Raw genomic sequence first — 14,027 nt, forward strand, 5'->3', positions numbered from 1 at the left:
TTATCGGCGCTGTTGATCGTCCAAGTACCCGATTGATTCTAATGCGTTCTGGCATATCCTTAGCTGGCCAATAGCCCTCGTTGGTCATAAGGCTTCACGGGTGAACCATGAGATATTTGGTTTAAGTGGTTTAGGGTTAGATGGATGCCCAAAACGGTCTTTCAGGCTGGCTCATGCAGTCTGCTATCCAAATGCAGGATCCTTGGAAACACAGATCTTGATAGCATTTCTAGCTGCTCCGGATCCCGTACAGTATTGAAGAAGAAATGACAACTTCTCACTCTCATCGGACGCATTTTTCTCGATATTGCTCTCGAAGGAGTGAATAAAGTTCCAAAACTCAAGCGGGTTTCCATCAAACTTGCTCAGTTCCGGTTTAGGTAAGGCAAACCCTTGCCCAATCGTTGACGCCACAGATTGAAACGTTCAATTTTGCTGCTGGAGTTGTATCATTTGCTGTTGCTGCTGCATTAACTGCTGAAACCTTGCCTCAGGTGGAGGAACCTCATTGCACGATCTAATTGGTGGAGCCTCACTGCGATTCGGTACTCACGTCCACACATGCGCGCATATCAGTCAATTCAGGGATCTCGATTACGGATAGCTTTTCTAAAAGTAACGGATTTGATAATGAAGGTGCCCGATTGCAAATGCCCTGGGAGCAAAACCTCAAAAGAGTTCTGAAACTCTTAGAAACGCTTTTTGCATTCTCGAAATTGGAGGGGGATAAAAGAGAAAACTAAGCTTATTGTGTGAATGAAGTGCATCAGATCGAATATTCCGTTTATTATAGCGGAGCTCCACGCGCGCGGACCACCATAGTTAAGAAAATATGGTTACCCATCGATGCGAGAAATTTGGGTTTTATAGCCATGACATTATCGACCGTCCAACCGTACGTACGTCCGTCCACCCCTCCATGTATACCAATGTGACCAGTATCATGCTAGTTTAGAGCATACATCTTTGGATATGGTCATCACTTCTTTCCATCCCTCAAACTGACATTTCCTTTTTTATTCAACTTATACGACGTACAGTCTACTTTAGACTTCAAACCTACTTCAACGAAACAAAGATTTTAAACAAGCTGAGAAAATTCACAATATGCGAGGCAAAGAGTTGAACCCGGATCGATGGCTTTACCTTGCAGTTTCCGATATCCACTAGACTAACGAGACAACCTCCCGGAAAATCGAATTTTTTAGAGTAATGAAATTGTAGTACCCAGGAAAACAATTGAAAGTTAACCGTCTTCAACGGGGTTAGACCTAAATACTGTACATCAGCGCGGTATAGCTTAGAAACGCTATTTCTAGTTGAACTAAAGCTGTAATTCTGCTTGTTTTCGTTCTTTTTAGAGCGGTAAGCTTGTCAATATTAACATGGGGTATTGCGTTGTGTAATTGTTACGAAATATCCAATGTCAGTTTGAGAGATGGAAATTAGTGTTGACCTTTGGATATCCATGTTTTGATCGATGGACACTTCAAGGTATCCGCTGACTACTATCACGTGACCATATCGCGGGCTCTAGCCTAGAGCTCACCGTGGTCAGCTTTTTTAAAGTTGACCGCTGGCCAGATAACGAGTGTTCGATTGGATTGCAGGCTCAACCCAGGTTGACTCACCCAAACATAAGTGAGGCTTCATTTTCCGCGCGCTTTCTGTGGCTCGGCCGGCGGCTACACGGCCATACTACGTCAACTAAATTTCTTACACAATCAACCCTTTTCGTGTTCAGGTGGAAAACGGTTTGGAAAATGTCCTCTTTCTGCATATTTCGCTGGTTTCAATCCAGTTTGACACACCATGATAGCTGTGGTCCACACTGGCGGCTACGCAGTTATTCAAGTCAAGCATCAGAGGGATATAAACTTAAAGCTGAGTGTTTATTTTTAATTTGCTTAGAGCTGCTTTTTTCCCTTATAAGGTTACAGGATGGCTGGAGGGCCTATGGCTAGAAAAGAAACAAAAGGAGAGCGAAAGAGAACGACAATGACAAGTCAGAATACCAGTAATAGTTTATACTAAGTGGAAGAAGTTACTCCACAAATGATTTCCTTCGGCACTAAACCGTAGTTTCATTGGTTTTTCATTGGTTTTTCATTTGTTCAGGAATGAAAATCGATTTTTTATAGTCAGCTCGAAGTAAATAACAATCATCAGTACTCTTTTGGACATAAAGAAAAAGTTGATTTCTTTGTTTGTTTGTTTTCCTCTAAAACGCGAGCGAACAAGTGCTTCTTAATCCGTTTGCCCAACTGGTATTCGATGTGCCTCGACAGTGACAAGATAATTTTTCCCATATGTTATAAATACCTAATCGCAATAAGTTTTCGTAAAATTAGGGGGTAATTATTTGACTAGCTTGTGTTTTCAAAAATTTGTTTATAGCACCTAAACGTTATTTAAGAGCTTATGCCTGAGAGACCAGGGCAGACTTGGAAATGAAGGTCGGCCGATTTCGCTTAAAATTGGTACACAAAGTACTTATGTCGACTTATGTAATATGCCAGAGTTTCAGCTTCAACGACTTTTTTTTAGCCGAGTTCTCGATATCAGCTCCTCAGGGGTTCTCAGAAGCTGATTTTCAGTGCAATTTTGGCCACTTTTAAATCTCTCTTTTAGCAACATGAAATTAATTTCAAGCAAAAACAAAACTATCTTTTTAAAGCCCTATCCTTAGGCTTTTATGGGTGAGAACATTAGCTCATGGAAATGTTTCGCTAGCCTGTGGCTGTTATCACAACTTGGTCATATTTGAAGCATATGGGAAGCAACCGGAAATGGCCTGTTTTTCAGACCAAATATTTTCCATGCCCACGTTTTATATCTTGAAGTCTTAGTATCCCTGCAAAGTTCAGCCCTTAGTTTAGTAATATCAAGAAAAAATACTAAGGTTGAGGCTTTTTACTAAGAAAAAAACTTACGAGAAGATGGCCAACCAGACCACTTCCGGTTAAAGTTTCAACAAAGCGTGTCTGCAAAAATCAGCCATTTAATTCCGATTATCCTTTTTCCTTCCACGTTATGGTTAAAAGAGACTCTGAAGTTAATTGTCACCGAAAAGACTTGCCGTTAATAAGAAATTTTTATGTGGTTGTTTTAGGACCGATCAGATAGTGGTCCGACAGCGGTTATAAATTTCTTGGAAGAAGTCTTGAAAATTACGGTCAATAGAGCCGCTGCGAAAACTCTTTATTTACCTAACAACACATCTCTTGCCGGTAAATCACAAGGCCAAATTGCATCTTTTTCGTCCAAACTGCAATGTTAAGTTTATCTTCTTTGTTCAACTCGTTCAACGTATCACGTCTGTGGCCCGTAGTAATGAGGCTCTAATTAATTAATCAGGATATAAGCAAGCTTTGTAGTTCCATTCAGTAGTACTATAACCCACCTGTTTGGGCTTTAATATTTTCTGAAGAAAAAAAGAACTTATCGGTCTCTTTAAATGCAACCACAACAACTGTCGTGACACTACTTGAGAATCGTTTTGAACCTTTAAGAAATTTCGAATATAATTAAAGTTAATCGTCTAACACAAATTGAAGACACTCTTCCAGTCTATTTGCAAAGTGTCTGGATAAATTCACTTACAAAAAACGCTTACCTGGCTTCACTTTTACAGACACGCCCCTTTCCTACAATCCCTTAAAAGTGAGGTAACATTAGAAACTTTAACCCCAGCGATAAATTGGTCGCAAGTGCGTCGTTGCGAGTTAGATATGCACAGGTCGATTAATACCGTACGTGACGAAGTCATTGTAGTTTGCTGGCTATGACTGACTTGGAATTCAGTTGTTTTCTCGTGCAGATTCGTCTGCTTGATATTGAAGAGAATGATTATGATAGCACTTGTATGAGAACCTCAATGGCATGATTTGTTTACTGAACATTTATTCATACCCAGTGCCCCAGTGTAAATGGCACACGTATGTTGTAAATAATTGATAAGGACGTCCAACACGGTCCGTTTTCGCCGCCAATACGCTAAATTGCTAGAAGATTACTCACGGGCACTCTATCCCTTTCTCTATCAGTATTTTCCTTTTGTTGCTTTCCCAAACAGCACAGATCCATGGTGGCATCCATTCTGCATATATATCCAAAGATAGGACAGGGGTGGAGTGGGTTATCCTTCCGGCAAACACTACTGTTTTGGCAACTTGGGAAATAAAATATTTCAGCTTTCTTGGAGCCCTTAAGGACTTGGGGGGTTTTTTATGGCACCCGTAGCTGTAGATCACATGAAAAAGTAAGTCTTTATGGACTCACACTGAATTGCTGACCATTAACTCTGGTTTCGGACTTAAGGAGCAACCTAGGCACTAATCGCCCTGGAGGGCCATTATGCATGCTGTAGGTGATAAGGTAAGTCGTCACAAGGCCTAGTGCCCGCTCGTACCTGCTGGAGCTTAAATTGGTTACTGCTCTTCTTTCCTGGACAGGATAATAATCACTGGTACCCATTTATACATCTGGGTGGAGAGAGGCACTGTTAAAGAAAATTGCCTTCCCAAGACGACATGTCAACGCCCTAGTAACCAGGACCGCCAGATCCAGAGTCTAGCCCGCTAACGCGCTATGCCAGTTCCTTTTTGTGTAGAATCCGAATGTAATGTGGACTTTAATCTGTCCTAAATCAACAAAATGCATCGGGGAAGAAATAAATAGACAGCACTTTCAAATGAAAGTGGACACCTTGCCGGCTGCTTTGTTTATTTGCGAGAAAGAAACTATCTGCGATCTGTGCTGTTTGAGAAAGCAACAAAAGGAAAATACTGATAGAGAAAGGGATAGAGTGCCCGTGAGTAATCTTCGAGCAATTTAGCGGATTGGCGGCGAAAACGGACCGTGTTGGACGTCCTTATCAATCATTTACAACATACGTGTGCCATTTACACTGGGGCACTGGGTATGAATAAATGTTCAGTAAACAAATCATGCCATTGAGGTTCTCATACAAGTGCTATCATAATCATTCTCTTCAATATCAAGCAGACGAATCTGCACGAGAAAACAACTGAATTCCAAGTCAGTCATAGCCAGCAAACTACAATGACTTCGTCACGTACGGTATTAATCGACCTGTGCATATCTAACTCGCAACGACGTACTTGCGACCAATTTATCGCTGGGGTTAAAGTTTCTAATGTAACCTCACTTTTAAGGGATTGTAGGAAAGGGGCGTGTCTGTAAAAGTGAAGCCAGGTAAGCGGTTTTTGAAAATGAATTTATCCAGACACTTTGCAAATAGACTGGAAGAGTGTCTTCAATTTGTGTTAGACGATTAACTTTAATTATATTCGAAATTTCTTAAAGGTTCAAAACGATTCTCAAGTAGTGTCACGACAGTTGCTGTGGTTGCATTTAAAGAGACCGATAAGTTCTTTTTTTCTTCAGAAAATATTAAAGCCCAAACAGGTGGGTTATAGTACTACTGGATGGAACTACAAAGCTTGCTTATATCCTGATTTAATTAGCGCTTCATTACTACGGGCCACAGACGTGATACGTTGAACGAGTTGAACAAAGGAGATAAACTTAACATTGCAGTTTGGACGAAAAAGATGCAATTTGGCCTTGTGATTTACCGGCAAGAGATGTGTTGTTAGGTAAATAAAGAGTTTTCGCAGCGGCTCTATTGACCGTAATTTTCAAGACTTCTTCCAAGAAATTTATAACCGCTGTCGGACCACTATCTGATCGGTCTTAAAACAACCACATAAAGATTTCTTATTAACGGCAAGTCTTTTCGGTGACAATTAACTTCAGAGTCTCTTTTAACCATAACGTGGAAGGAAAAAGGATAATCGGAATTAAATGGCTGATTTTTGCAGACACGCTTTGTTGAAACTTTAACCGGAAGTGGTCTGGTTGGCCATCTTCTCGTAAGTTTTTTCTTAGTAAAAAGCCTCAACCTTAGTATTTTTTTCTTGATATTACTAAACTAAGGGCTGAACTTTGCAGGGATACTAAGACTTCAAGATATAAAACGTGGGCATGGAAAATATTTGGTCTGAAAAACAGGCCATTTCCGGTTGCTTCCCATATGCTTCAAATATGACCAAGTTGTGATAACAGCCACAGGCTAGCGAAAAATTTCCATGAGCTAATGTTCTCACCCATAAAAGCCTAAGGATAGGGCTTTAAAAAGATAGTTTTGTTTTTGCTTGAAATTAATTTCATGTTGCTAAAAGAGAGATTTAAAAGTGGCCAAAATTGCACTGAAAATCAGCCTCTGGGGACCCCTGAGGAGCTGATATCCAGAACTCTGTTAAAAAAAGTCGTTGAAGCTGAAACTTTGGCATATTACATAAGTCGACATAAGTACTTTGTGTACCAATTTTAAGTGAAATCGGCCGACCTTAATTTCCAAGTCTGCCCCGGTCTCTCAGGCAGAAGCTCTTAAGTGTTGGAGAGGATCTTGTTTGAATTCTTGGGGCGTGTTTAAATGAAATACATCAAAATGTGAATAATCTTGTTTTCAGAGATAAAGTGTAGTAAAGTACATCAGTAAAACTATTCTTTGACCTTGAACTGACAAAGTTGTTTTTATGGCTTCTAATTTTACCATGATTCTTATTCGCTGTCTACTGACAGTTGACTCTGAAATGGCTTTTTTCCTTTTCCATTCGGTCGCTGAGGTGTGTGCTTGTTTTCTTTTAAAACTCATTCGATTCAAGAAAAAAATATTACTAAACTGGTGAATTCTAAAGTAAATTTCACTCGAAAAACCGATATCGTACTTACCGCTTTGTGATTCATGCGATATCGGTTTTAAGCGTAAAATGTACCGTGGAATTCACTAGTTAGGCAATGAATTTCTCTATAGAAGAAGGCAAAGAAAATGATTTAATTGTGAAAGCAGCAACTGAAAACATCAAAACGCGGACAATTCGAAACCTTTTATTTTCACCAACCCTACAGGCAGTAAGAATAAATAACCAGGGAGCTCCCTTTTAGGCTTAGCTAAATCTATATTTCATACTCAATAAAACATCGCATTTCTGATTGCTGAATGACTAATGACAATGACTAGAGTGCAAAAGGAGGTTTTGAGTGTAATACGGAAGTTACTATGCATGAGATGTTAATTTAGACATCTGGAAACTTGAAGTCGGAAACCAGAATCCGGAGTCGTGACAGAACTAAGAGAGAAATGTTAAAGAACTAAATAAATAACTAGTAGCTAGAAACGGATTAACACGGAAAATCTGCTAGCTACGTTTCATTATCATGGATTTCCACCTCGGCTGACATCATAAATTCGTTCATATTGTTCAAATGACCTCCAGAGCTTGGATGGTTGTAGTCTGGCTCTCCGAGCCTAGCCTGGCAGGATATACTAAGGGCTGATAATCATCCCTTTCACATAAGGGAGAAATCAATTCAGAAACAATAAGCAGAATGTGGATACCATTTCAAGAAAACACAGCGGTCTTAGGTCTTAAATCCTGGTACGACCACCGCGTTCGCTAAGCAAATTCAACAGTACTTCCCCGGGCCAACCAGAACACTAGATGCATAGTAAATACACAATGCAGTTCTGAGGCAAAATCCCCATAAGGACGTCAGAGGGTAAAAAAAGAAGGAGATGTCACACGATTACGAGCCATCGGCCGATTGTAGCTACAGAGGTCTAAGATCCCACACGATGAAAAGGAAATTAAGCCCTACTCCTTTCCACTGACCAAATTGCTAGATTTCAAGATTAAGCAGTTCAGTAAACACTCGCATATAAGAACACTGATTTCAGGTTTCAGGCTGACCGTGCTCTTATTTAAGGGGTGCTTAGTAAGAAACCAGTCTGAAAGTGTTCTTAAAATGTGCTTACAATTGGTTTCACAAATACTTCAGATTGTACATTATTTGAGGTTTAACATACAAGCCTTTTTTAAAATAGATTTTAAGTTTGTAATGGTCCTGAACACCATATTACTTTGATCACTGTACTGTACTTTTTCCTTATTCTAATATCCTTTCCCTTTATATTAAGAACATGTTTTATTGATATGGTTCTTCATTGGTCAAATTTCAGCCTGATGTTCTTAATCCACTTGTTCGTATATGCGGGTGTTTCCCGTACTTCACGACGCAGAGATAAGCCATACGGGATGGCTCAAGTTTTTGCAGCAACCTTGTCCTAACAGCTAAGGTGTGGAATGACAGTAACCTATTAAATTAGATTAGATTGTAATTACAGGTTGTGTTTTTGAAATGGTAAAAAAGGAAAAAATGTCACTGAATAGCACATTGAAATGTTACATTGAAGGCTTTTTAAGAATCCAATTTAGGACAAGACCATCTTCAGTACTGTTGTAGTATAGGAATCGTTATAAGTTGATGCAAAGTTTATCTGACTTCGCTTCTAAAATTAAGAGTTGGGGAAGAGTGAGGTTGTGTGTGAGTGAACGAGAGTTTTCTTTGCGCTAATTTTGTGTATTAGTAGATTATTTTGGGTTTGTGTTCTTGAAATGGGCAACAACAACAGCAGCAAAAGTTATCCTGGGAGTCTGAGATATGTCCAGAAATGCACGCAACAACAAAAATGGCGAAAAAGAGAAAATTTTGGCGAATTTGGCAAATATGGCGAAAATAAGAATTTTACCACAATCGCCAACAAGGGAAAGCACAAAGCAATGAAGGGGGCTCATAGAAGTTGGCGAATGTGGCGAACTTGGCCAGTGTGGCGAAAATGACAATTTTGCCACAATCGCCAATGAGGCAAAGCACAAAACAATGGGGGGTGGGGGGGGGTATACAAGTTAGCGAATGTGGCGAATTTGGCACATATGTCGAAAATGAGAATTCTGCCACATTTTTCCTACAAGGCAAAGAACAAAGCAATGAAGGGGGCCCATACAAGTTGGCGAATGTGGAGAATTTGGCAAATTTGGGGAAACTGACAATTTTGCCACATTTGCCAACAAGGCAAAGCACGAAGCAGTGAAAGAGCCCATACAAGTTGGCGAATGTGGCAGATTGGACTAGTATGACGAAAATGACAATTTTGCCACAATCGCCAATGAGGCAAAGCGCAACTAAGAAATGAGGGGGCCCATACAAGTTGGCGAATGTGACAAATTGGCAAATATGGCAAAAATGACAATTTCGCCTCAATCGGCAATAAGGCAAAGTACAACTAAGCAATGAGGGGGTCCATACAAGCGGCCGAATGTGGCGAACAAAAATGAATGAAAGAAGAATTCGATCTCCAGTGCCGTTTAGACGTTTGACCTCAAATTAGAAACGTTCATTTCTGGCGTTTTAATGATTTGAGAGAATTTACCAACCAGCATGAAGAACAAGGAAAAGGGGAACTAATTTCGCAAAATATAGGGAAATATGGCAACGGGAAGTAGCTCCAAATAACAAAGTTATGGCAAGGTTGTCATTTAGTTACTGAGGAGGAACAATTTACTGACATATACATGTATGACTGTCTCGTATTCTGACAATTCATGTAAGAATGACTTCACGAACAGGTACTAAGAGTTTCAGAGCAATTATGTGGAGCTTACCAATGTCAGCTTGCAAGGAATTAGATTCAATGAGCCACACACAAAATATGTCCTTGTCGTACGACCCATTACTTGAAAGTAAGCATTGCGTGAAGATGCATGCCGTGCTTGTGAATCTTATAGTAGCTTTTCACGAATAATGCCATCAACGTTTTAAGTGAGTCGAAATTGAAGTCCTTTTACCATAACTGTATAAGAATGTCGACACCAAGTAGAACAGAAGTTGCAGAATTAATTTTCTCTACAAGGCGATACACATTTCCCGAATGGTCTTTATATATGGCAAACAATCTTTGAGAGATTTACATAGTACAGTGTTAGTGTCACAGGGATAGTCTTTGTATCGCAGCTTTTCGAACCATCGGGCCTCCAGTGCTTCGCCTCCTTTTCGGAGTGCATTCCTCCAGCCTGTCCTGTCCTCAGCAAGTTCTTCCCATCTTTCAGTGTCTATGTCCAGGGCCACCAAAACACGTTTTGCCACGTCTTTGAAGCGCAGCATAGGGCGACCTCTGGGTCTCAATCCCGTGCACAACTCAGTGTAGAGAATGTCTTTGGCAAGACGACCATCGGGCATCCTGCGCAAATGCCCCAGCAAGCGCATCCTTCGAATCTTCAGAGTCTGGAACAGTGAGCGGCTACCAGCACGCGATAATACCTCTTGATTTGTGATTGTACCCCACCAGTTTATCCCCATGATGCGTCGTAGGCAACGGAGATGGAAGGCATTCAGCTTCTTTTCGTGGTGGGCATATGTGGTCCAGGTTTCGGCTCTGTAAAGCAGAGTGCTCAAGATGCAGCATTCATAGATACGGCACTTTGTGCCATCTTATGAAATTGACACATACCTCGTATTATACTACTGTAGTGTAACTACTAACTGAGCCCCAAGTATTATCGTTCGTTGACAATTTCTTCTTCATAGCATTTATAGAAATGGCAACAAATGAAATGAAGGCGTGATAGTATGGACAATCAAAATTGGAAACTAGTGTAAAAAACTCAATTTGAAGGTGTGAATCTAATGACCAGAAGGCACGCAAACGAGACATTAAAAATCGCAATTTAGTTTTCACACATGCCGAAAAGTTTAGTCATCGAATGTAAGTGTACGTTCGGCAACACTACTTAAAGCTACTTTATGCAGAATACCCTGCTATTTTGAAGCTGCACTTCTGAAGAAGCTGGATACGCGGATAGGCGGTCGAAGATACCATCCCTTCCCATGTAAACTCATAAGTATATGGTGAAATGGATACGCGGATACGCAGTCGAAAATACCAACTCTCCCCAAGTAAACTTCTATGTAGACTGCAGTGATTTCTTCTTCACGCGATCTCGTGAAAAATGTAGTTAACCGAACGGCAAAATGAAAGCTAAAATTTTACGAGAGTGCTTAGGCCTAATCACTGAAGCGAGCGCTTAGATCTAATCAGTAAACAAGTGCTTTTTTCTTCTTCACACGATCTCGTACAAAGTGTAGTTAACCGAAACCGTAAGATGAAAGCTAAAAATTTCGAGAGCGCATAGGAATCACTGAAACGAGCGCTTAGTCTTAATCAAGAATCGAGTGCTATTTCGTGTAGTTAACCGAACCGTAAAGTGAAAGTTGATCGACCTGTAAAATGACTCGATCATCGCGCTATAAGAACGAGAGATATACATATCACTCGGTCATCGTGCTTTCTGAACGAGAAATACATATACATCAGTGTCTGTCGCTCTCTTTGTTTGGCGCCTCAGAAGGGAGAAATACTGGGAACCAGGATGACGAGAGCGCATCCGCCTGTCCACTAAGCTCGCTGTTTCGACTGCGTATCTGCGTATCGGCATATCCACCCAATTTAGGGTAAAGCTTCAAGGTGGCAGGATATTCTGCAGTTAAGTCGTTAATTTCACCGATAGGCTTTTTCTTCTCTTGTAATTTATTCACACAATTTTTGATTTTCACTCAACTTTTCTTTTAAAAAACTATATCTGTATGAAAGGTGAAGCGGAAGCCGCCTGTGTGTTAGGTGAGAGGGAAAACAAAGCTCAAAAGCCTTTTCAAATCCTCATGTCAGTTAACAGCCGCACCGGAAAAAAACTGGGTGAAACACGAAAATAAACAGGTCTGAAGGAAGCGTGCTTGACTTTCGACAAATGAGCCCCCAAGTCAGCAAGAATTTGTGACGCTGATGAATAATAAAGCAGTTTCTATTTCAAAAACGATGGTATTACCTGGTGATAAGTAACCTCGTCTAGGAGAGTGAATTTTTGACTTTGCAGAAACAATGGCCAACCTCAAGAGTTGGACGATTGTGATGTTTGTGTTGAATTCGCACTACTTCCAGCCACTTTCATTTTGCTGATTGGTAAACATGTACATTACATCAGCTAGTCTGTGTCTGTTGATTTCACCCTTATTCTCTTTCTTCTCTTGTAATTTATTCACGCAATTTTTGATTTTCACTCCTGGCAGACCACTTTTCTTTTAAAAAAAACTATATCTGTATGGAAGATGGAGAAGCGGAAGCCGCCTGTGTGTTAGGGGAGAGGGAAAACAAAGCTCAAAAGCCTTTTCAAATCCTCATGTCAGTTAACAGCCGCACCGGAAAATAACTGGGTGAAACACGAAATAAACAGGTCTGTAGGAAGAGTGCTTGACTTTCGACAAATGAGCCCCAAAATCAGCTAGAAGTTGTGACGCTGATAAATAATAAAGAACTTTCTATTTCCAAAACGATGGAATTACCTGGTGATAAATAAGCTTGTCTAGGTGAGTGAATTTTTGACTTTGCAGAAACAACGGTCAACCTAGGTCTCAACAATTGTGATCTTTGACCTGGGTACCCCTGACTGCAGTTTACTTAGGCTCTCTCAAAACATTATTTCTATCTGCTAAACTTGAAACATTCGCATAGACACTTCTCTGAGCTTGGATGAGCATTGGCAATTTTGTCAATTTCGCCAAAATCGCCAATGCTCACCCAAGTTGTGTCAATGGATGAACCACTAATTTGACGAAATTGGCAAAATATCGCTAAAATTGCCGATTTTGACAATGTCGCCAAAAATGCTCACACAAGTGGTGTCAATACCAATGGATGAACTAATTTGACGAAATTAGCAAAATATCGCCAAAATCGCCAAATCTTCAGCATCCGAGTGTCGTACTAGCAAAGGATGAAGTGCTGTGACAAAATTGGCGAAATGTCGCCGAATTTGCTAATTTTGCCAAGATTGTCAATCGTGGAGCTCTTTTGTGCATTTCTGGACATAAGTGAGGCGTCTACCATGCATTCACTGTTTTAATTAACAGTAATTCAAATCAGACCCACCGGTATGGCGTAATGATGGAAATGCTGACTCAAAACAAAACGAGTGGGATTGCTATATTTGCTTGTTGGAAGTAGCTGACAAGTATGTTCCTTGAAGGTGACGCCTGGCGCAATGGCAAAGTTGAACGAGAAACACTCCACTTTGCGAAGACATGCAAAGGCGCATTGGATATAATCCGGTACGTTGACAGTTTCCAAAACATTGGATATATTCAATAAATGATTCAGAAACGCCTCGAAGTTGCCATAATGAAAGTTCTGAAGTTGGCCTCTTTGGATCTGTTTCAGTAAAACGAAAATATGTAATTCAGTACACGGACCTGGTTCAACTACTAATTATGAGATTCACGTCATGTAAAGTTCGATGAGTAATTAATTAGTAATTAGACAAAAAGCATGGATAGAGGGGTATTTTTCGGATAGAATGGCAAGATAAGTTTTTTTAATCCAAACATCGAGCTTCACATTTGTGAAATAATCCAAATTATGCATTACAATCTGTTTTATAAGACGTTGAGGCGGGCTGAGATTAACCAAAATTCTAAGAACGTATTAAGAACGTCGTATTACCGGTAAGTCGATTATTAAAGAAAGTTATTATTTGCTCATTTGTATTTTAAATGAATGAAAGCATAAAGATAGAGGTGCCAAGCAAAAGTCAACAGCACATCGCGTTGACTGTGAAGAACCAGCATATCTCACGTCCGAAAGCCTTCTTGGCCATTACATTTCTTTTCGTTTGCTCTAGCAAAATTACTGATTTGCATTTTTGTCATGTCAATAACCAATCGCGCAAGGAGAAATATTGCCAAACTGTGAACACAGAGAAAAGTTGTATTTGCTTTCCAAAACGACTGACACTGCACATCACAGCTAAGCTGCTCCTTTCACAACATACCACTACAGAACTTCCTCTTGTTTGTTCTCATTGACGTTACTTTAGTTGAGACGAAGACGGATAAACCCTAAAAAGGCGCATGGAAATGCAGTCTTTTCAGCTCTGAGTATCATTTCGTTCCCAGATTCGTGCCCAGCCTTTCCCGGCTATGGGGGTAAGGAGGCTCTGGGGACGAGAATGCTCTGAGTATGTGTTAGCTCCCATTTCAGAAACAGTTGTATGACCCTCATTCTCGTCCCCAGAGCCCTCCGTTTCTTTTGGTTACGTGGTCGGCGAAACGAA

At 40.4% G+C, this 14,027-nt stretch overlaps 1 protein-coding gene across 1 annotated transcript in view; it reads right to left on the minus strand.

Annotated features, from left to right (window-relative positions):
• LOC138053496 (uncharacterized PE-PGRS family protein PE_PGRS20-like) overlaps positions 1-14,027 on the minus strand; it is a 40,990-nt gene that overhangs the window by 25,326 nt on the left and 1,637 nt on the right. Inside the window, exon 2 of the mRNA XM_068900125.1 lies at positions 12,848-13,126. Coding sequence (XP_068756226.1) covers positions 12,848-13,126 — 279 coding nt within the window. The remainder of the gene's footprint in view (positions 1-12,847; positions 13,127-14,027) is intronic.

This window comes from Montipora capricornis, chromosome 6, assembly GCF_036669925.1.
Source record: "Montipora capricornis isolate CH-2021 chromosome 6, ASM3666992v2, whole genome shotgun sequence".
Classification (NCBI taxonomy): Eukaryota; Metazoa; Cnidaria; class Anthozoa; order Scleractinia; family Acroporidae; genus Montipora; species Montipora capricornis.